Raw genomic sequence first — 22,514 nt, 5'->3', positions numbered from 1 at the left:
ATTGGTTGGTTGGTGGTGTAGTGTGTAGGTGGTATGGTAGCGTGCGTTGGCACTCACACGCAGATCCGTTTTCTATAAAGATCCGGATATCCTCGTCCCCCTTTCCGTCATGAAGGCCCTCCTTTCCCCCATTCTCGTGTAAGCCAAAGTGTACCAAGTCACTCGTTTCTCTCAGTACCAAACATATCCGTAGCCTTGCGCTATAGTCACTCGCTACTCTACATACCTACTTATAACATATCACTTACCTCAATAACCACTTCATATACCTACTTGTCATCACCACCATCACCATGCACGGAACCGTCATGAGCATGGGCGCTCTCGCCCTGAGCGGCATGGCCAGCGCCGCCCGCCTGGGCCCCCGCTGGACGTACCCTGACTGCGAGGCGGACAACTGCTACCGCGCCTTCATCGACAAGGACCACATCGGCATGGCCCCGGCCTTCTGCTGGGACTTCCTCACCACCCCCCACAAGGTCGCCTCGGGCGTGCCCCAGGAGTTCGCCAACTGTGACAACGACGTCAAGCTCATCTCCTCGGCCTGCTCCTGCATCACCTACACTTACTCCCACTCCGCGTCGTCGTCGTCGGCCCCTCCCCCTGCCACGACAACCTCGTCCGTCACAACCGAGGTCTTGACCACCTCGTCCACCCCTGCCACCACCACACCCACGGGGATCAGCAGCTCCGCCGCGGTGCCGTCGTCGTCGAGCTCTGCCGTCCCCGTCACGAGCAGCAGCCGCTCGAGCAGCCACGTGCACCACATCACCAGCACCAGCACGTACAGTCACGGTCCCAGCGCCAGCGCCAGCGCCAGTGCCACGCCGTCGACGGGCGCCACCGACAGCGAAGTCCTGACCACGTCGACCGTGACCAAGGTGCATTCGTACACCGTCACGAGCTGCGCCAAGACGGTCGTCGACTGCCCGGCGACGACCAAGCCCTACGTCACGGTCGAGACCAGCGTCTATGTCACCACCTGCCCGGTCAGCAGCGGCAAACCCAAGCCCACGCCCGAGACCAAGACCTACCCCGTCTCCTCGTACCCCGTCGGTAGCAGCACCTCGACCCTGTACGCGACGTCCTTGTACACCGTCACCAAGTGCCCGCCCCACGTGCACAACTGCGTAAGTCATCCCGCTAGCCCCCCCTTATCACCCCCTTTCCCTACCGACCTACGCATCGTAGACAGTGAAGATTACAGGAAAGAAGGCCATGGCTAACAGGAGAGTAAACAAACAGCCCGCCTCCAGCACGTACGTGGCCAGCAGCGTCGTCCCGACCGGCACCACCGTCGTGACGTACCCGGTCGCCGTCAGCACCTCGACTCTGTACGCGACGTCGCAGATCACCTTGACCAAGTGCCCGCCCTCGGTCCACAACTGCGTAAGTACTTCATCCCCCCTTAAATACATGAACTCACCTCACTGCTCTGTCGGCTTCGTTCCTCTCCAAACCCCTCCAAACCCCCGCTGACCAAGCCAACGAACAGCCCGCCTCTGGCACCTACGTCACCTCGACCGTCCTCCCCACCGGCAGCGTCGTCGTGACCTACCCCGTCGACGTTCCCACCACCAAGAAGGTCGAGACCACGGCGCCCTACGGCGTCACCACGGCCCCGACGCCCCAGCAGAGCTACGGCTACGGCGGCACCGGCGCCCCCATCGCGCCGCCCAAGCCCACCTCGTCCTACCCAGCCGTCCCCATCGCCGCCGCCGGCCGCGTGGAGATGGCCGGCGTCGCGGCCGTCGTCGGTGGTGTGCTCGCCGCTCTCCTCTAAGCAGAGGAAAACCAGCTTAAGCACTCTTGCTTGGGGAGGGGGATATTTTTACCCTTTTTTCATTTCTCCTTCTCTCTCCCCGAATCTCTCAATCAGTAATGGTTCAGTGGTGTATGCCTTTTGCTCCCCACTATCTATCTTGATTGATCTTTTACTCCCATCCGGCTCTGTTGTGTTGGCAGCAGTTCGCCAGTTTTTTAGTTATGATGATCACGAGAGAAGAAGAAGAAAAGTGTTTCTGTGAGCAGTGAAAAAGCAGCGGATATGAAATTCTTGACGAAACGAAGAGATTAATCTCAGGCTTGTTGGTTGGGGTTGATGATGGAAAGAAAGCAGAAGATGATGATAATTTTGTAATTGTATTTTCAACCAAGCTTCAATATTACTTACATAACAAAATACGAAAACAGACAGAAGCATATTCTCACGGGTTCATGCAAACGGTTTCTTTCCTTCACAGTAACAGTTCCTTGGTCCGCCTCGATCGAGCGCACCAACCACAATGCTTCGTCATGTGCCACTTCAAGCGGATACAACGTGCACATGTAAGCCGAACGCACATCCAGTTGCCCACACACACTGTTGTATCATAGCAAAAATATCCCACCCTCCCGCAAATGATCTCATTGTGGTTTCAGATTGATCGCCAGCTAACAGCGGGCCGGCACGCATTTTAGCCTGTCTGGGGAATTACAATTTATTTTTGTCATCCCACCGACTACAATGGGAATTCTAGGTTAAAGGTAGTTACAGCATATTCCCATGGAAATGTCCAAAAGCATCATAGGAATAGGTCACCGGGGCAAAATTAGCAGGAAAAGAGCATTCAGTAAATAGCTGGTATTATGCCTGTCTTCAAGGATGACAGAGAAGGGATATCAGATAACAATACCATGTGCCAATGATTCAAAACCGCCTTGTCCAATCCACAAACATCGAGAGAAAAGCCATCATACAGTTGAACATTTACTTCGTAACCTAACACAAATTTCCGTCCACCAGCCCTGCGGATTCGTGTCCTTCCGCAATAGTATGATAACAAAGGAAAAAGGCAAATGCTTCGGCGCTCCAGAACAAGGGGGAATATGTGAGGAAAAGGGGGTATAATTTTATGATGCAAATAAACCAAGTCTTTCTAATTGGGAAAAACAAATGCACCCGTATTGATGAACCTTTTGATCATCCAAAACGTGGGGGATGATAATTAGTCTTCGAAAAACTTGACAATCTCCTTCAGATCCTGAACACCTACGCCACTGCGAGGGTAGCAAATGTAGACCGACTCGCCAACCACTCCGAACTTCTCGCGGAAAGAAGCTTTGTTAGTGAGGCGCAAACTCTTGACAATGAGCTCGTACGAGTTGGCAAGGAACTTGGCTCGGACACCGCCAAGCCGGGCGCCAGGAGTCAGCTTCTCCGAGACACCAGCACCGAACGTAACGGGGCCGGAGACGGCATTGAGCGCCTTCTCGATCAACACCTCGATGGTACCGCTGGGGGAACCAGGGAAGTCCATGGCCCACTTCACTTGCCAGCCGTGGCGAGGGCCAGCTGCGCAAGCACGACCATGCAGAGAACCTCGCCGTCCTTCTCGGCCGTAAAGTAACGTCGGTGCTCCTGGTCGACCCACGGTCTGATCTCCGTCAAGTGCACCTGCTTGCCCTTCTCGCTGCGCGAAGCCTTCCAGGCTTCGATAGCCTTGTCAGCACGCTTCATGAAGCCTTCATCCACTGTGACCTCGTCAATGTCAACCCCTTCGCGTTCCACGCGGCGGAGGTTCTGCTTGTAGTTCTCAGGTTGGTGGTGGTTGTTCGAGTCGACGCGCTGTTCCTCCGTGCAGCTAAGAGTGCGCCACTTTTGGTTCTGGGCGAGAATTTGCTGGACAGTCTCCGACACCAGCATCCATACTGGTGTAAGTTTCAGTTCGTGTGTAACATACTTGACGAACGATGAGGTGACATCGGCATATTGCGACATGTCGCAAAGAGGGTCACCAACAACCATGCAAAAGCGATCTTGCTTTGCCCAACCAATCGCAGCACCATTCGAATGGCGCCATATCTCGAAGCGGTCGTCTAACCAGGATGTGTTTGATGCATCACCATAGTTGGCAATAAGCTTTTCTATCGGCGGCGCCTGGTCGTATGTCCAGTGCTTGGTAGTATCGGCTTCGGGGTGGGGGAGAGTGGGCGGCTTCTCAGGCAGTGACCTGGGGTCTCTGTGGAACATGGTTGCATTCCTTACATCGCCAAGGTTCAGCAGAAGGAATACCACACGCTCCAGGCCAAGGCCAGCACCGGCATGCGGAGGGGCTCCCAAGTCAAATGCGCTCAGGTACTCCTTCATGTCGTCTTCTCGAATCTTGGCTTTCGCCATGCTTTCCCGAAGCAGCTTCGCGTCGTGGATTCTCTGGCCTCCGGTGCAGATTTCTTGACCACGCAGGAAGATATCAAATGAATTGGTAAATTCAGGGTTGTTATCGTCCTTGTGTGTGTAGAAGGGGCGGGCATTGGCGGGGAATTTATCCAGGATGTAGAGATCAGAGCCATACTTCTCCTTTACTAGTTCTCCTAGTCGGATTTCGTCACGTGTCGAGAGATCCTCAATGTCGACTTCTCTCCCGTCGGCTCGCAGCATTTCGATACCCTCAAGGAAATGAAGCACAGGTGTTTGCTCAAGAACAACAGCGTCCTCGCTGGGCCACCTTTCCCTAACCACCTGCAACTCAGGCATAGCTTGAGCAGCTTTGATCATGGCTTTAAGGGTCCTTTCAACAACCATCATCATCTCGTGGTAGTCCTGGTGGATTGCCATCTCGAGGTCCAGACCAGTGTATTCAGTCAAGTGCCGATGCGTGTTGGAGTTCTCCGCGCGGAATACGGGACCGACCTGTATAAAATGTTAGCATGTGAAAGAAAAAGGGACTCCATCGCTTCAAGAATAACATACCTCGAACACTTTGTTCATATCAGCGGAAATGGCCATTTGCTTGGCCAATTGAGGACTCTGTGCCAAGAAGGCTGTTCGTCCAAAGTAGTTCACCTTGAAGACGGAGGCTCCGCTTTCGGTGGCAGCTGGTTGCAGCTTAGGCGTCTGGATCTCGAGGAAGCCGCTCTGGTCCAGCGTGGCACGGAACGTGCGCGTGATCATTGAACGGATCTTGAAAATGGCATGGTTGGAGGGATGGCGAAGATCCAAAACTCTCGATAGCAGGCGCGTGTGGAGGGAGTCGGAGGGTTCGTAATTGTCCCACCCGGGCAAGTTGCTTGCCGGGTTGACAAGGTGAATCGAGTGGATATCGACTTCGACATTTGAGTGTGTAGCAGAACGCACAGCACTGTGAGGTTCCTTCAGGCGTCCCTTGACGTGAACCAGGGACTCCGGGTGCAGCCTTTGAACCCAACGAACCATGTGCCGGCTGCCCTCAACATCTGTCAGGACTCCTTGAATCGAGTGCGTCTGATCACGGAACAGTACGAAGTCGAGGTGGGCAGAGACTCGGCGTTGGGTGAAAATCCTAGCTCGGAAGGCAACTTCGGTACCAGGGGGGAGCGTTGAGATCTCCTCGATCGAGGAGAACTCGGCGAGCTCGCCAAGCTCACCGTAGCGGGCGCGGACATCGGGGTCATCCTCGACCAGAGCGCGGGCAAACTCCTCTTTGCGGCGCGAGTCTAAGCTTTCACGCTCGTGGTGGATGCGTTCGTCTTTGGAAAGCTTTGGGCTGTGCATAATATCCTCGCTGCGGCGGGAACGCCTTCCTTCAGAAGCGCCATCGTCTCTGGGCAGGTTGGAAGACTGGGAGCTCTGGGCGCTATGGAGGCTTTTGGGACTTTTGGGGCTACTGTTTGAACGTAGCCGTGTGGTTACCGAATGGGTAATCCGGGCCAAAGGGTTAGGAACCGACGATAGTGTATGCGGCATGGTGGCGAATTAGGAGGGATGTAGCAGGTGAGTCCTCTAAGAAGAGTCCCGTGCAGATCTGAAGAAGTCACCAGCACAAGAAACCGCTGGGTATTGATCTGGATGACAAAAAAATAATGGAAAAGGATGGGCAAGCTGCTCGCTTTTAGGGAGGGGAGACAATGTTTACAATAATAAAATGAGTCAGGGTAGTGCAGTGGTAGTCTCCGTCAAGACCGAGACCGAGGCAGCTGAAAGGGAGCGAGGAGGCGAGAGAGGGGGGAGGGCACACTTTTGAGCGGATTTGAAATTCGTCTCAACAAGCCAACCAGTTCGGGCAGCAGGTACATAGTTCTCGACTGGAATTGTTTGTGCATGGGAAGCTGAGCGAGCGGATTGCAAGTGCATCGAGATGCTGTACGTCATCGTCATCCCGCCCGTCTAGCTTAGACGTTAAGACATCAGATATCAGTGACCAGACCCGCATTGGGCCCTGTACTCCAGTACTCCAGCACTCCAGCATGGGCGGATTCGGATTGATTCAGTAATACCATCGAGAATCCACCGGACGTTTCGCTCCAGCCTGGCTGGCTGGCTGGGCCCGCTCGGAACAGAACCAGAACCGCTGGCTGGCTCTGACTGGCCGGCTGGCGGACATTAGAAACAAAGCGAGAGAAATTTAAAGATGTTATGTCACCAATGTCACATCCATCCCTGACGCCCGGCAATCAGGTCCCGCGCGCAGGGCAGACAGGGCAGAAGTCCGTGGCCAGGGCGCCCAGGCGCCGCAAAATGCTTGAATGATGTCCGCATTGCCACGACCCTTGTCGTCGCATGCAGGCCTGCCAAGAGCCAAGCGATTTGTTTCTGATTCGTCCCCTTGTGTCCCCCCGGCTGTGCGCAATCCCTCTCGAAGAGGGATGTGGGTTGTACAGTACCACTGTCAAGTAGTGTACATGTGTCAGCGATGCTAGGGCCGGTGGGGTGATTAGGTCAGGGACATGCCACCTACCAAGCGCAGCTGGATCTGCCCAACGCGTGGTTTTGTGACCTGACGTCAGCGGCCCCGGCCAACTGCCCAGCGCCGACTCTGCTTGATTCAGATCCTGCCAGCCTGCGACCAGCTTCCCTGCCCTTGTGCCTGAACCAGCCGCTTGCCTGCGAGAAGCTTGAGGAAGACTCCAGTGATGGCTTGTTGATTAAACCCCGATCGTCCCCGTTCATCTCCCGATACATCGCCCACGCCCATTTCCCCTCCATGCCGTTGTACTGTACCCGCTCCTCCTGCTGACATCATACCTCAACACACCGTACCACCGTTCCTTTCTGCCGGGAACCGGATTTCCACCATCCTTTCTGTCGCTATTCCGTACCTACAACTCATCCATTGAATCCATGCCCAACGGGCCGCCATAGTCTTTCTGTTCTAAGGCAGATTGATTGACATTCGTTCTGAAATCCTTCTTTTAATAAACACCACAAAGCCATGGCCGACCGTCTCCAAGTCCCCCAACGTCCGGCGGCGCCTACCAGTCAATCTACCTCGTGGTTTTCGAATGGTCTTCGCCGCACCGCCAGTCGCAGCTCTCTAAGGCGATCAGCCTCGGCCCTGAAGCGCTCGACATCGCTCCTGAGTATGAAAAACAGCAAAAACAACAAGTCGACGGCATCCTCAATACCCAGCCCGAACGATACGGAAACGGAAACGGAAACAGACAAAGGAGATGATGACTACATCAACCCATTAGAACAGGGCTCCCGTTGGCTTCTATCGGCCCGTGCCTATGCACTCCGGCAAGCCGCCCACTTAGGCTTCAGTCTAATGAACTTCTCAGCTCTAGCACCTACGGCAGTCATCTGGTTAGACTCGACTCTCGGCAAGTTCAGGGGCAAAGACAAGATCAAGGTTGAGATATGGGAACCCAAGTCCTCAGAGCAGCAGACGGCGAAGAACCGCTTGACTATCGCCAAGACGAACCGTCCCGCCATCATAAACTTCCACGGGGGCGGCTTTGTAGTTGGTCAGGGGACAGATGATGCTTATTGGGCCGGTGCGGCGATGAAGGGTATAGAGGCTGTCGTATTTTCTGTCAACTATCGTCTTGCGCCGGAGTTTCCTTTTCCCACGCCGGTCGAAGATTGTGCAGATGCTATCATACAAATCACATCCCGAGCTGAAGAATTTGGTATTGACCCTGATCGCGTGTACATCTCAGGCTTCTCCGCTGGAGGCAGCTTGTCATTGGCGTGCTGGGTGCTTCTGCAGACACCCTTGAGATGGGGGTATGAACTGGCGTATCAAACGCCGCCCAAGATTGCCGGCTTCTGCCTGTTCTATCCTCTACTGGATTATACTATCAGCCGGCCTCAGAAGCGTACGACGTGTTCGAAGCCTGATCTGACACTTCCCAAGAACATGACAGACCTTTTCGACGCGTCCTACCTCTACCCGAAGCTGCCGAAGGAAAGCAGGGATGACCCGCGTCTATCACCGGGGCTCATGCCGGATGATATCCTCGCAAAGCTCCCTCCTCTGCATCTGTGCATCTGCGAATACGACATGCTATTGGCCGAAGGGCACACCTTTGCCGACCGTCTTCGGGATGCCGACAAGGAGATAAGTGTGCGCGTGGTAGAAGGCGCAAAGCATGCATGGGATAAGCCGCCACCCATGTGGCCCAAGAAGAGCGTCCACATCGAATATGGGCACGCCCTAGAGTCCATGCGGCGGTGGATGGGTGGCCCGGAGGGCAGCGGAAGCGACAGTAACGTCGACTCCATTTTGAAGCGCATCGAGACTGTATAATGCAGCAGCCTACGACAGATTGAGCGTTCTTTGCGGTTATCGTGCATTTGGCGAGGAGTTAGGGTCGAATAGATTGGCGCTATACACGATGAGCAGCGGATATTGGGGGACCCATGAGACCAATAGATGGTCCTTGTTTTGAAGAATGTACATATACTTCTTTGTAAATTTGGATAGACCGCGGGCTCTGTCGCAGCCGAGACGCATGGTGTCTTGGATGGCGGGCCCCAGGCGGATGCCTTGAATAGTCCATAGCCCGGGCCATCAACGTCAGAATAGAACGAGAACTAGACAAGAGTTGCAATGAGTCAAACACAGGAAACACGTGTTGCCGGTCAGTCCGGTCCAAGCCTAAGGGAGGGTGTATAGAAGCAGTCAGATGTCCGATATGCGAAAAGTTTGGAAGCACTCGTGCTACACACAAATGCACCACCTCCGGGTTCCGGCGTATCCGGGTGGCCCGGCGCCCCGATATATCGGGAGGAGTTTGCGTTCCTGGTATCTCCGTCGCTCCAACAGTCAACCTCTGAGACGAGATGGTTCGATAATCTAGGCCGGTCATGTGTAGCTAAATTTAGCACCATCCCTTGTGGATTATTTAGTCAGTTCGAGCAGCACCCTAGATTCTTAATCCAGCTGCATGTACGTGGTAGTAGAGAGAGAGAAAGAGACGGACATTGCCGCCTCTAACGTGAAGCACTTACTCACAATGCTTGCCTTTGTCCCGTGATCTATGGGCAACAATAGTTATCGCCATCCGCAGTAGCCCTTCAATTTCTCTTGGTAAGTGGTGATGATGTAGGTGCTACGGATTTACGTGCGAAGATAGTGTGCCCCAACCTGGAATTCCACCAGAGCGCCTGCAATGATGGCTTCGAAACGGCAATATTTCCTCAAGTATCCGGCATGGGATAACTACTGGGTTTTGTACACGTCGGCGTCTTCAATGGTAGTTCCTCTCCTAGGCTCGCCTCCCGCTACATCATAGCAAAACTATGGGATATGCACATCCACCTGGAAGCATCGTCTGTACTCAAATATCCGCTTCTGATTTAGGAGATAGCGGAATAGTCTCCGAGCATGGTGATATGCAGCAATATTGTGGCCAAAAACGTATCAAGTCTACCAGAGTCCTCGGTATCAAATTCTAAAGTTCAGTGCAATAAGTGTCTATGCCATTGCCAATCTGCGATCATACGAGAGAGGCACCTCTCTGAATATACCATACATGTATGTGACAAGAATCGGCAATGGTAAGCGAAGTAGAAGCCAGCAATAGAAGGAAAATCCAATTTGATTCGTGATCGAATGCCTGTACTGCCTCTATCACCGGATGGTGGAGGCGGCAAGTATTCTTTCCCAGAATCAAACATTGCTATGATGTTGTCATTTCGAAATAAAGAAATGGAAGTGGACCATGTCAGTTGTCAGCCTGGTCTTAAACCCATGAGAAGTATTTCCAACTACTTGGTTCGTTTGTTATGCATACCACCCGGCGACGTGAAGCCGAACTGATATGGGGGTACTCCAGTAGCATCGGACATAGAGACTGCAACCTAGATTGGAGACCGTGATCTGAAAAGCGTATCAATGATTCCTTTCGCGGTTCGAGTTTTCTCTACCAACCTATACCTTGCGTACCGACTGGTTGGGTTTGGGGTTTATCCATGAATGATATAATACCACTTTTAACTGGGAGTTCATCCCATCCTGGCGTACCTGGAAATTGGCCAGGTACTTACCCTGCCTCATTGGACAGTAGATACCAGGATGCCGTCGCAGGCGCTGTAATCTCCGGCGAGACCTACATGACTTGGGCACGTGGGCTTGGCCACCAGAGGATATAACCCATAGCCAATTGTTCGCCGAAGCCTGGTTTGTCAATACGCACCACCACTTGGCGGCATCAGCAAGGGGAACCATACGTAGGTATGTATTACCGATGACCGTCGGCTACGTCGGCCGCGGAACGAACGAGACAACGACCACTCGGTGGCGGATGGGAAAAAAGTCGACAGAGTCGAAGCAGCTTCCTAAGCAAGTGTAGTTCGAGGCCCACCGCATGGCCGCCGTGGCATATTCCCCGCCGCTACTACTACCAGGGAGGTCCCTAGCGCCATCTCCAATTGACCTCTCACAGCACCGGGATAAAGCAGGTGGACGATTGATACCATGCAATGCATCTCTCCCTCTCTCTCAGCTTTCCGCAGCTGGAATTTTGGAATTGATGAAAAACGAAAAGAAAAGAAAGAATACCAGAAGCGGCCGCGATTCCATGTTGACATCATGTCGGTTATGTATCCATGTAGCTCTTCCCACATCTAGAAATACTCCAATCCTGGTTGCTGCCGGCGCGGCCCTGCTACAAGGATCCGCCGAGGGCGTAAAGCCTGCTCGAATATACTGTAGGCATAGAGCACCTACCGATGTACATACGTATGCAGGTACATGTATATAATAGATAAAGATCGCCCACACCGAGTCCCGCCTTTTGATAGAGCGCACTCCCTCGCCTCCTCTCCCGCAACCTTGGCTCTGTTTGTCTGGTCTTATTTGTTGCCACTCGTAGTCGACCAACGTCACAGCCCTCACAGCCGGGAACCCACCATGCCCAACACTCGCTGCCGCCGCATCACTGCCGGCGCCGCCATTGCGGCGTCGCTCTTCGTGCACAAGGCTGTCGCCGGCCTGTACCCGGGTATGAGCAACCTGAACCACACGTGCTCGCTCGTCGACCCGATCCTGTCGTGCTCGTCCGGCGCCTCGGACCCGAGCGCCGTCGACACGTGCTGCACCGAGACGTTCGGCGGGCTGGTGCTGGCGACGCAGTTCTGGAACACATACACGGGGTTCGAGTCGGAGGGGCAGGTGCTGCCCAAGGATGCCTGGACGCTTCACGGTACGTTGCCCAGTCCCAGGACAGTCTCTCCTCCAACCAAGGAGAAGACGAAGAATGGATTGAGGTGTCCAGAAAAACTAATAAATGCATGCTATACACAGGTCTCTGGCCCGATTTCTGCAACGGGTCCTACACCCAATACTGCGATCTAACCCGGCAGTACGACCCCCTCCCCTCACCCAACACCACGACCGGCACGCCGGACGGGACGCCCGTCCCCCGCCTGGCGCGGCCCGGACTTCGGGACCTTCCTGGCGCCGCTGGGCAAGCTGGACCTGCTGGCCTGGATGGGCGTGCACTGGGTGGCGCAGCCGGGCTGGCGGAACGGGGACTTCTGGGGCCACGAGTTCAGCAAGCACGCGACCTGCTACAGCACCTTCGACATCGAGTGCTACGGGCCCCAGTACCGCGAGCACGAGGAGGTGGCCGACTTCTTCGAGACCGCCGCCGCCTTCCACCGCCGCCTGCCGACCTGGGCCTGGCTCGAGGCCAGCGGGGTCCGCCCGTCCAACGCGAGCACCTTCTCGCTCGCCGACTTCGCGAGGCCCCTCACCCAGGGGTTCGGCGCCGTCCCTTACATCGGCTGCGCGGGACCCAAGTACAACACCACCGACGCCGGCAAGGGCAGCTCCGACGCCGGCTACACCGTCATCAACGAGATTTGGTACTACTACCACGTCTACGGCCGCGTGCAGCGCCAGCAGGGCCTTGCGGTTGACGCCAATATCACCGGTGGCCGTCTGACCAACTGCGCCCAGACCCCTGGGGCCTTGCATTATTACGAGCGGACCGCTGGCTCCGAAGTTTAGGCAAGGGTGTTCTGCTCGTCACGAGGGCGGTAAAGATACCTTGGACCCAACCAAGAATAGTTTTATAGACACATAATGAATAATAATGTTCAATGCCAGTCAGTGCGAGTGTAGGATAGACCCCATTAGCACTATAATATAACTATGCAGCCGTATTGCTCTGTCTGGAAAGACATCCCGCCAGAGCAATCTAGAATATTAGACTGACTCTTCAACGCCATAAACGCCGTGCCGTGCATCTGGACCCCTGTCTACTTTTACTCGTCATCGCCCAGCTCCTCCACCTGAGGCGCCGCGTAAGCCCGCTGCTGGGGCGCAGTCTGAATCTGGGTATCGGTACCGGTCGTCGTCGCAGTGGCAGGAGCAGCATGTCCAGTGGAGCCAGCGAAGCCAGCAGCCGTCTCGTGACTCATGCCTTTGGACGACTTCGTCTTCTTCTTCTTCTGCTTGACAGTCTATATAAAATGTCAGCGAATTGATCGTGATGAGGCAACCAGTGCCCGTTGTGCGATTTAATGGTTAGCTTACCTCATGCCATCCCCAGACGGGTCGGAAACTGTCCATGAACGATACATCCTCCCACAGGTTGGGGAAAAGCCAGAGACCAGGAGAGTTGGTGAAGTAGGTGATACAGAACAGAATTACTCGGAAGATGGCCATGGCGAAGAACAGTCCCAACAGACCCAAGAAGCCCCAGCTGAGGTAGTAGACGCCCTGTCGCAGAACGAGGGGCCACAGGGGGTATAGGACTAGAGTGAAGATGACGACGAGGGCCAGGCCGGCGTAGACCTTACGCATGAGCTGGCTACCCTCGTAGAACCAGATGTAATACATGTCGTCGTGGGCCTCCTGCTGTTGCTCGATCTTAACGGTCCAAAGACCCTTGACGCGCTTGCCCTTCTTGGGCGCATGATCGTGGCCCTCGTGGGGGTCGATCTTGCTCACTCGCAGTGCCAACATCGACATCGGGAGAAGCTTGAAGGCGTTCTCGAGACTGGCGCGGTCCGTGATCTCAGGCAGGGCGGGGTTCTTCTTGCGCGCCTTCTCATAGGCGGGGGACTGGAGGGCTCGGAGAGCACGCTTGACTATTGGGAGGTATATCAGTATATTCGTCGCAGACGATACTAGAGACTATCGAGTTACGTATAATCAGCATACCTTTGAACATGTCCTTGCGCTGGCCGTTGAAGATGCAGGTTCTGGGCTTCAGAGTCTGGCCTCGCAGGAAATTAGCCATGGCGATGGCGACGGGATTCGGAGGGCCAGGCTGAATAGGCTGCGGCTGTCCTTGTTGCGGGCCGCCTTGCTGCTGCTGGGCTTGCATTTGTTGCTGTCGCTGCATGGCCTCGATCTGTGCTTGGCGTTGCTTCTTGATCTCCTCGAGGAACTCGGGGATGGTCATGCCAGCCTTCTCAGCATCCGCGGCAAGCTTCTGCTTCATCATCTCGATCTGTTCGGGCGTGGGCTGGACGCCGGGCGGGAACTGGAAGGTGATGGTTCCTGGTTGACCGGGTTGGGGGCCTTGCTGGCCCTGCTGGCCCTGCTGCTGCTGCTGCTGGCCCTGCTCTCCAGGCGGAGGCTGCTGCTGCGGCTGCTGCTGCTGCTGCTCTTCGTCCGCCATATTGAATCCGTGACTAGATGCAATGGAATCTAACAGTGTTCAATTGGATTGGCTTGTCTAGGTCGAATGCGCAGGGTGGGTGCGACCGGTTGGTGGATGACGCTTCAAAGTGGTAGAATTAGATGGGCAAGGTTGAAGACTCAGCTCAGGACTGATATCTGGCAACTAGGTAGAGCAAAGCGCGGGCTGCAATAATTTAATTGGGTCCGTTGGCTTAAGGACACGAAACGTGTTCAGGCCACTTTAGCCTCAAGCTTATGAAATACATAACAATATGTCGCTTGCACCGCTCTCGCCAATTTGATAAGTTAGGTAAGCACCGCATCTACTTTCAACACAACCAAGAAGAAAACGCACGCATATACAGTGAGGCTGTCCTTCCCTCTCCATCTCGCCCCAAGTGTGTAAGCGATGCTGGGTAGAACTGGACTGCCGATTAGTGCAATAACGCCTAGCGTCGTCAAGGGTAGGAGGGTAGGCTGTTATCAGGTGGAAGAGGAACCCGAATTCTGTGAGATGCTAAAAAGAGGAGAGGGGAGATCATTGTACAAATTGCAAGCAGCTGCCATGAGATAGACCTAACATATGATGTTTTCAACCAGTTTCCACTGCGATGTGTCGCCGCGCAGACATACACGCATGCATACATGAATGCTGATGGGGAAAGGGCCTCCTCCACCTCTATATGTAGGTTAGGTACTTACTGACGCTCGAGAATTTGAACAGTCTGCAACTAAAATGTGTGCTATCGATTTGCAACCACTGAATAGAACCACATTCATTGGCTATTATTAGAAGCTTCAACGTTTGTGCCGGCATGTCTTCGTTTCAGCCCAGGATGAAACGGCACCTGCTATTGGTCCAGCTTCCTCCCAATCTTTAGACGCTGCGCTTCAGATCAATACAACATTCTCGTTATTATTATCATGGCTTTCCCCTTCGTTTTTGTTGATTGTTTCAATCCCAGAAATTGTTTCGACGTGGGCGGCTTCGATTCCAAAAATAAGTGTGGATAAACACCCTGATGTCACACGCTTAGCCCCTCTTCTCGTTTACCTTGCATCAGCATCTTGACTTTGCATCCGCTCCAGAGGGCCGCCGCTTTGTCTAGCAGCATTCTGGCCTCCATCTTAGTCTGCCGACTCTTCGCCGTTGCCGAAGCTATTGCGAAAATCCCCTCTGCGCGCACGCGAATTGCCAATGTCAGATCTAAGACACATGATGCCACTATGGCCTTGTCCCCCAACCTCGCTCACGACCCGGGCGTTGCACTTGGACCGCATAAGCCCCAAGGCCGCCGTGTTCACGAGCGCTACTAGTCCTGACTGATGCATTGATCCCATGACTGAGAGCGAAGAAGAGGCCGCTTACGGGAGGCGGCAGGTTCTTTCTGTCTTGTTCCATCGTGGCCGGCTCTCTAAACTAAGTAGGGACGGGCCTTTGACTGACTACCTTGCTTCCTTGACTGCCTTGATTTCTGTGGGAACGTCCGCATTAGCTGGAGGAAAGCTGCATCAGCGCGCAGCAAAGTTGCTGCTGGAATGCATGCTTTGACTGGCTCTCCTTGGCCCTTGGTGGCCCCAGAAACAGCTCCGCCCCAGCTCTCTGTCTGTCTGTCAGTCAGAAAGAGGACCATCTGCGCGCGCTATCCGATCCCGCGACGGGCGCAGGAATCCATGGCCATGGGGGGAAGGCAGGGGAAAGAATAAACCCTCTTCTTCCTTGGCTTGGAAACAAAGTGACGGGCGGCCACTCCTAAAGGCCAATCTGCATGGTACACGAGACACACCTGTCGGCACTATGTGGCGAGGTAGCAGCAATGGGTGGGCAGGCGAGTCCTGTAAGAGGAAAGAATCCAAGACATCGACTCGCTGGCCGCCCTTCGTTCATCTTACACCACCGGGTGGGTCGGCGAATGGGAGGCTCCCGACACCCCAACCTCTAACCGCCATGGTTGGTCCGTCGTTGAAGAAGACCAAGCCCGCACAGCCTATCATATCCCGAATCCAAGCATCAAGGTCATCAAGACATTTTTGGCATCCTCCATGCAAATGTCGGGCCCCAAGAGAAGGAGCCTGCGCCCGCTCAGCTGCGCGAGCCTAAAAAAAAGAGAGGTAGGGTCAGAAGGTAGTTCGCATCCTCACACTTTTCTGCATAAAGCCGTTCGCGGATCCGGCCCAGCATGCCTGGCGTGACTGGCACGTCGTCTTTGTTTCTTGGTTTCTATTTCCGCACCAACAGATCCGCTGGTCGTTCTTTTTGGTACTTAATCCATCAGATCCTTGGCAACAAGATTTCGGGTCACGAGCGATGAAGCTGTAGAATATGAAGTCATTCAACACGGTTTTTACCGAAGTATACGACTGCATATCCCATTCGGTCCTGTGCTGCTCGATTGCTTTTGATGATGAGAAGCCTCATCATAATAGTAAGCTTCCCTCTCTACTTGTTGTAACCCTTCAGCCTATGGCAGCAACTAAGAATACCAGCCCCATCAGCGTCTGAGAAGCCCTCGTTTGTTCTAAATCAACCACCCTTGCTGATGCCGCCACCTCCGTCTTATGAATCGATGGACAGTAACGGAGCTTTTCCATATACGGAGCGGGCTCCCAGGAGGAAAAGGAGATGGCTTCGATCTGAGCAGGGAGGCCTCTCTACCAAGAAACGATTTCGACTTCGGCCTCAATGGTCCTGGAGCCCGCGCCGGCCGCAAATTTCAGCTCCAACCGACTTCCGCCACCTGGATTCCGGATCATTCAGCTATCCAGAATACGGTCACTCGGAACCAAGACAACCGCCCCGACCGTCTTCGTTCCGCCCACTTCATATCAACTTCGACATATTGTCGCCCATGATGCCGCATTTCGAGCCTGTCAGGAATCCTCGTACACCCCCTGATCGCATCATCGGGGCCCATCACACCAGCGAGCACAGCAGCCCAGACCGGTCGCTCTCTCCGATGTCATTCCAAATTCCCAGGAAGCCAACGCCAACAGGGTCTGTCTTTGATTCACCAAGCTCTAGCGCGGTGAAACATCCAGCGCCAGCTCATCTGAGGACAGCATCACCGTCTGCCGCCCACCCCTCTATAGACGATCTCATTGACAGGATCGCCTATGCTATGTTGGAGCGAGACCAGATCCAGGACCGCATCGAAGATGCGGTGGAGTTGGCCAGCGTTTATACCGCTGTCAGCAGGTCACCAAGCATTGCTTCCAAGCACGCGGGCTCACTTCGTTCGGTGCGCTCTCGTAGAATTATCCGGGATATGGAACCCATGCCAGACATCCCCGCTTTGCCGCCGAATGCGCCGTCATTTAGCGAGCGCCTGAGCTACGATCGCCCCCGGACGGCACCTTCCAAGACATCGTCTTCCAGTCCCCACTTTGTCTTGCCTGTGGCTGGCACCGACTTCAACATCAAGCCGGAGTCTCCACGCCGGCGGCCAACAGAAGAGCGAGAGCTACGGCCGCCGCTGCCACTCCAATACCGCCCACCTCTGCGAAAGAAGAAGTCCTTCTCGCGAGTGGCGGATTGGCTTGGACGTCAAGAACGACGCAGCCGAGCTGGCAGCGAACCGATTACGAACTCGCCTTTACCTGTGCAGCCCAACCACGGGTATTACAATGTTGTGCAGCGAACGCCAAGGAATGAAATGTCTCGCGGCAGTTCATACGCGACATTCAGCGATTGGAGTTCTGATAGAGATGCATACGAGGACGAGTCGCAGACGTTGTCTACAGGGCTGGCTAGTCCTTACAGCAGCGTCGCTGCCAGGGCCGTTGAAAAGTCCCGGCCGGTTGCTTTCAACGCTTGCCCGTTTCCCGTGGGGGGTTGCCTTTTGAGCAAAGGTGGTGTGAAACTTACGGAGTTGGATCTTTCCCTTGTACTAGTATTTGCATGATACCATGGGTTGTTTAAGCGGTGCTATTTGACGGGAACTTAGACTTGGGCCTGGGCAGGCTTTAATTGTAGGTGTGGTTGACGGCGAGCCAACACAGCCGCCTTGGCTGTTTGCTACACGTACCTATATAGATTTTGGAGAAGCTCATCCTTGACTGCGCGCGGTAGAAGCGCTGGCATTTTTGTATGCAGTCGTAATTGAGCTGAGCTGCCGAGTGCCACCTGGTGCTCCAATGTTAATAAATACTTTGCATTCAATACTCCGAAGAGACGGCTTGACCGTTATCCGATTATTGATGAGAGCGGTATTTCTGTTGACTGACTGGCCTCTCCATCTGATGTTGATCGCCATTCGTTCTGTCCAGAACACCCACTAAGGCACCGCCAGAGCACAACTGCAGAAAACCACAAGATCACTGCCAACCCCCCCAGCACGGCTGTCGCGCCCCACTGAGCGGCAGTAACCCAAAATGCCCAGATGGAGGTCCACACTCGGTCAGAGGCCTCTCTGCGGTGCTGACAAAGACATCCATTCATTATATCTATGCGCACCCCACGGCATATAGATTTCGGGGTAACATTCCTTCATTTGCAGTCAGGCTAAGCTTTGCCGCCAGGGATACTGAGATTGGTTCTGACTGGCGTCGAATGAGGCTTGCAGGTCTGGCCCACGTGTGCTGGAACACCGATTGCTTCTTGAATACTGCCGAGTACTACCTCACTTATTGCGCGCCACCTTCTGTTCCTCTACACTTCGACCGACCCCATCATGGGCATTAAAGATGGCATTGCGACCATGTTTAACCGGCAATGGGAGTGGCTGCCCACGTCACATAAATACAGCCCTCTACCTCCGGCAGCACACAGTCGCTCTGTGCAACCGCCGGCATTTACTACTTGGACTGACCAGGGACGCAGACACGCGATTATGAAACTCGCCATGGTCGGCGTTCTCATTGTAGTCGCCCTCTTCTCCGTGGCCAGCTATGCGTCAGTATTCAACCCAGTCGACACTCTGTGCCGCTATCGCCGTAACACTAACTCGTCACATAGGCAATCCCCCGCGACGGGGTCCTGTGATACTGCTCTGCACGGATTCACATGTTTGCCGGAGATATCCCACTCTTGGGGTCAATACTCGCCGTTTTACTCGGTCAACTCGGATATCAGCCGGTCCACTCCAAAGGGGTGCGAAGTAACTTTCGCGCAGATACTCTCGCGGCACGGTGCCCGCGATCCTACGGCATCCAAAACTGCCATTTACAGTGCCTTAGTCCAGCGCATCCATGATAGAGTTACCGAATATGGCAAAGGCTACGGGTTCATCAGCAACTACAACTACACCCTGGGCGCTGATGAGTTGTCGCCATTCGGCCAACAGGAGTTGGTGAACTCGGGAATCAAGTTCTATAAGCGGTACCAGCACCTGACCAGGCAGGCCGTGCCATTTGTACGAACCTCGGGTCAGAGCCGTGTGATTGAGTCGGCCCAGAATTGGACCCAAGGGTTTCACCAGTCGCGCCTCGAAGACAAGTTGTCAAACGAGACTGATGCGTTCCCGTACGACATGCTCATTATCCCCGAAGACGAAGGATTCAACAACACGTTGAGCCATGCGAACTGCAAGGCCTTTGAAGACGGGCCGATCTCATCTGTCAAAGACCAGGCGCAGGAGGCTTGGCTCCAGATTTTTGCACCGCCGATTGCAGAGAAACTCAACCAGAACCTGCCCGGCGCGAATCTGAGCCTGACTGATACGATATTCATGATGGACCTCTGCCCGTTCAACACGGTCGCCGACATTAACGGAAGGATCTCACCATTCTGCGGCCTGTTTACTCGCGACGAGTGGAATGGGTACGATTACTACCAAACTCTTGGTAAATGGTACGGCTACGGAAACGGCAATCCCTTGGGCGCCACCCAGGGGGTTGGCTTTGTCAACGAACTCATTGCTCGCTTGACGGGGAAGGCTGTGGTGGACCAGACAACGACGAACACGACACTGGACGGCTCTCCCGACACGTTTCCCTTGAACCAGTCGCTATACGCCGACTTCAGCCATGACAACGACATGACCGGGGTGTTTGCTGCACTGGGTCTCTACAATTCTACTGAGCCCCTCTCGAACACCACCAAGGCTTCCCCGAGGGAGACAAAGGGGTTTTCATCCAGCTGGACAGTGCCCTTCGCAGCCAGGATGTACGTTGAGAAGATGACCTGTGGCGATTCTGCAGAGGAGTTTGTCAGAGTATTGGTTAATGATAGAGTCATTCCGCTGCAAAACTGCGATGCAGATGCCTTGGGACGTTGCAGGCTGAGCCGCTTTGTAGACAGCCTCAGCTTTGCCAGAGCTGGCGGGAAATGGGGTCAGTGTTTCGCTTAGAGCATGCTACACCAATACATGTATGAATGAGCCATGTGCCTACATGTATGTAGTCTAGTGGTGATTGTTGTGCTATTTGGATCTTGCGCCTTTGAGGGCCTCACTAATGACATATAATTATCGATATAAACAAGCCTGCAGCAGCAAGCTTTTGTTGCCAAAATATACGAACCAGTAAACACGATGTCGTATTGTAGGTGCGAAACCTTGTTCTGGCCTCCGCGGGAGCCAAGCCACCTCTTGGCACTCCAAACGATACAGGCGAATGTGAGACATACACAGAGGCTGGGAGATGGCTAGAAAGGCCACTCTGTCAAACTCAATGTTGACTCGCTGCATGTATGGTTGAAGACACGATAACTTGATGGTGTGCTGATGAAGTGGCTTAGGCCCTCACACACTCACTGACTGACAGGAAAGAGGACAGAGAGACCCGGCGTCACTCACGGGTTGGCACCATTATCGGGGGAGGCGCCCGCAACCCGCAGCCTGCAGCAGCTGCTTGCAGCACTCCGCAGCCCACTAGGTAGAGTTCCCCAAGGGCGCTGGCTGAGTAAGTCGCCCCCTGTGGATGTTTGAAACCCACTAAAACAACCCCCAACTAGCAGCCTGCCAGGCTTGGGGTCTCGTTTCTGCACGTAGCACTGGCTGGCTGCCTTTGTTATCGGAACTTTAGCTGGCCAAGCTCCATCCTGCTCGCGCTGGCAGTAGCACGCTGGAGCCCTTGGGCCCTTGAGCCCCTGTGGGGATGCCTTAGTAGGATCTTGCTCAGTGACGCAAAATGGGCTTTTCAGTGGTACGTAACCCGGGCTAAGGTTCTATTGTTGGCACCACCCACCAGTCGCCAAGCAGACCTCCCAGTGCTCTCTCTTTGCCATTCTTGAATCATGGTCCTACGTCGCGCATCAGGCACGGCATGCTAATCAGCCTCGTACTTTAATCGTTGCAACCCTACTCTACATACGAGAGACAGCATACCGATTTGCGACACCTCTACCATTTCCCTTTGGTTCGCATAGCCGCCGAGAGTGTGTGAAAGGGCGAGAGAGCGCAGATTGATGCACTCTGCTGCTGCATGACCTTTCCCATTGAGCACAACACCACCGCTTACGCCGAACCCGTGTGCTGTGTTGGCCGTAGGCCGTGCCGGCAGAAATGAACTCTCTCGGCATCTTCTTCCTCGTCCTATTCCTGCTGCTCCTCGCGGCTGTGATAGGATGGGTCGTCTTCACACAGCTCAGAGCGCGACGACTAGGTGTAAGTGCCTTCTCCCTTGGTTCACCTTGCCCCATCAGCTACGACGCGCTGCTTGTGCCGCGGGCAAATCCGCGGTGCTTGCATCGATCGATCTGTACTTTCCACCGGGGCTGATTGCAATTTGCCCATGATTATGAACACTCTTGAGCCTCGCTCGCTATGGAGCTCTGAATGCTGACTGGAATAAACCACAATCACAGCTCCCCGCTCCCACCTTATCGTCGTATAACCCCTTCGCACGATCCGAGCCCTCCGCGTTCGGGACCCCCACTCCAGCGCCTGGCGGCATCCGCGGATGGTTCAACGACAAGCTGCGCGGCCGCGGCAACAACCGCTCGGCCGGCGGCGCCTACGAGCAGCCCAGCCACGGCCGCGGGTTTGGGCCGCTGGACCCCGACGAAGCCTGGGATAGCCGCGTGGGCCACGAGGCCGACACCTACGGACCTGGTGGCTACTACGAGGAACAGGAACTGGGCCACCGCAACGATCCATACACTGGCAGCGGGTACAACATGAACCTGGCCACGACGCCAGGCGCAGCCGCGCCGGATAACGGCCGTGGTCGTTCGCGAGACCGCGACAGCCTCGGTGTGCCTGGGGCAGGCGGCCGGAGCGCCGCGAATCCGTTCGACGACGACGCGGCGGAGCCGAGCAACATGAGCATGCGCGGCGTGAGCCCGAGGCCCATTGACACGGGCGCTACACCAAGACCTGGTGGTGGCGCAGCTAAGAACGACAGCCCGACGGAGCGGCGATCGGTGTTTCGAGAGAACGTGTGATGAGGTGGTTCTGCACAAGTGAGGCAGGGACGACAGCGGATCCGGGAGGCGGCTGAATTGCGTCAACCGTTTTCAATATTTATTTCTACGGGGATCCCCAGGATGATACCGGAAATTACGGGAGTTTGGATGGCTCACGAGGAGTTAATAGGGCGTTTTGTAACGTACATTTCACTGGTGGTATGTAAAAGGTGGTTGTACTGATCTCATCGAATTGGGCATTACCAAGGCGGAATAATACAACTCAAGATGAAATGGAAAACCTGACTCGGTATCATTATGGTGAAACGCGTACTGCATAAAGGTTCTGGGGTATTATTCTATGTATGGCCTTGGGAAGGCTCTCGCATGCCATCATCCTTACGGCAACT

The 22,514-nt window shown here is 54.6% G+C and overlaps 9 protein-coding genes across 9 annotated transcripts; 6 read left to right on the top strand and 3 right to left on the bottom strand.

The window, feature by feature from the left end:
• Positions 1-293: 293 nt before the first annotated feature.
• On the top strand, positions 294-1,783 carry PG997_007845 (uncharacterized protein; the record flags this gene model as incomplete). Its single annotated transcript, XM_066812160.1, has 3 exons — positions 294-1,130; positions 1,192-1,389; positions 1,496-1,783. 3 exons carry the CDS (start codon positions 294-296, stop codon positions 1,781-1,783), a joined length of 1,323 nt encoding a protein of 440 aa, XP_066667502.1.
• Positions 1,784-2,987: 1,204 nt separating this feature from the next.
• Positions 2,988-5,704, bottom strand: PG997_007844 (uncharacterized protein; the record flags this gene model as incomplete). The annotated part of the gene is made up of 4 exons (XM_066812159.1): positions 2,988-3,276; positions 3,312-4,672; positions 4,733-5,624; positions 5,688-5,704. 4 exons carry the CDS (start codon positions 5,702-5,704, stop codon positions 2,988-2,990), a joined length of 2,559 nt encoding a protein of 852 aa, XP_066667501.1.
• Positions 5,705-7,169: 1,465 nt separating this feature from the next.
• PG997_007843 (uncharacterized protein) lies at positions 7,170-8,489 on the top strand (the record flags this gene model as incomplete). The annotated part of the gene is made up of 1 exon (XM_066812158.1): positions 7,170-8,489. The coding sequence occupies one exon, from the start codon at positions 7,170-7,172 to the stop codon at positions 8,487-8,489; it is 1,320 nt and encodes a 439-aa protein (XP_066667500.1).
• A 2,607-nt stretch (positions 8,490-11,096) lies between these two features.
• PG997_007842 (ribonuclease T2) lies at positions 11,097-12,197 on the top strand (the record flags this gene model as incomplete). Its single annotated transcript, XM_066812157.1, has 2 exons — positions 11,097-11,452; positions 11,549-12,197. 2 exons carry the CDS (start codon positions 11,097-11,099, stop codon positions 12,195-12,197), a joined length of 1,005 nt encoding a protein of 334 aa, XP_066667499.1.
• Positions 12,198-12,454: 257 nt separating this feature from the next.
• On the bottom strand, positions 12,455-13,818 carry PG997_007841 (translocation protein sec63; the record flags this gene model as incomplete). The annotated part of the gene is made up of 3 exons (XM_066812156.1): positions 12,455-12,652; positions 12,726-13,282; positions 13,356-13,818. 3 exons carry the CDS (start codon positions 13,816-13,818, stop codon positions 12,455-12,457), a joined length of 1,218 nt encoding a protein of 405 aa, XP_066667498.1.
• A 1,130-nt stretch (positions 13,819-14,948) lies between these two features.
• Positions 14,949-15,222, bottom strand: PG997_007840 (uncharacterized protein; the record flags this gene model as incomplete). The annotated part of the gene is made up of 2 exons (XM_066812155.1): positions 14,949-15,143; positions 15,190-15,222. The coding sequence occupies 2 exons, from the start codon at positions 15,220-15,222 to the stop codon at positions 14,949-14,951; spliced, it is 228 nt and encodes a 75-aa protein (XP_066667497.1).
• Positions 15,223-16,672: 1,450 nt separating this feature from the next.
• On the top strand, positions 16,673-17,722 carry PG997_007839 (uncharacterized protein; the record flags this gene model as incomplete). Its single annotated transcript, XM_066812154.1, has 1 exon — positions 16,673-17,722. One exon carries the CDS (start codon positions 16,673-16,675, stop codon positions 17,720-17,722), a length of 1,050 nt encoding a protein of 349 aa, XP_066667496.1.
• Positions 17,723-18,490: 768 nt separating this feature from the next.
• PG997_007838 (uncharacterized protein) lies at positions 18,491-20,107 on the top strand (the record flags this gene model as incomplete). The annotated part of the gene is made up of 1 exon (XM_066812153.1): positions 18,491-20,107. One exon carries the CDS (start codon positions 18,491-18,493, stop codon positions 20,105-20,107), a length of 1,617 nt encoding a protein of 538 aa, XP_066667495.1.
• Positions 20,108-21,262: 1,155 nt separating this feature from the next.
• On the top strand, positions 21,263-22,143 carry PG997_007837 (uncharacterized protein; the record flags this gene model as incomplete). The annotated part of the gene is made up of 2 exons (XM_066812152.1): positions 21,263-21,364; positions 21,565-22,143. The coding sequence occupies 2 exons, from the start codon at positions 21,263-21,265 to the stop codon at positions 22,141-22,143; spliced, it is 681 nt and encodes a 226-aa protein (XP_066667494.1).
• Between the last annotated feature and the right edge of the window lie 371 nt (positions 22,144-22,514).

This window comes from Apiospora hydei, assembly GCF_038363865.1.
Source record: "Apiospora hydei strain CBS 114990 chromosome Unknown utg000006l_segment0_segment0, whole genome shotgun sequence".
Lineage (NCBI taxonomy): Eukaryota > Fungi > Ascomycota > Sordariomycetes > Amphisphaeriales > Apiosporaceae > Apiospora > Apiospora hydei.
This window is presented reverse-complemented; position numbering and strand designations above follow the sequence as displayed.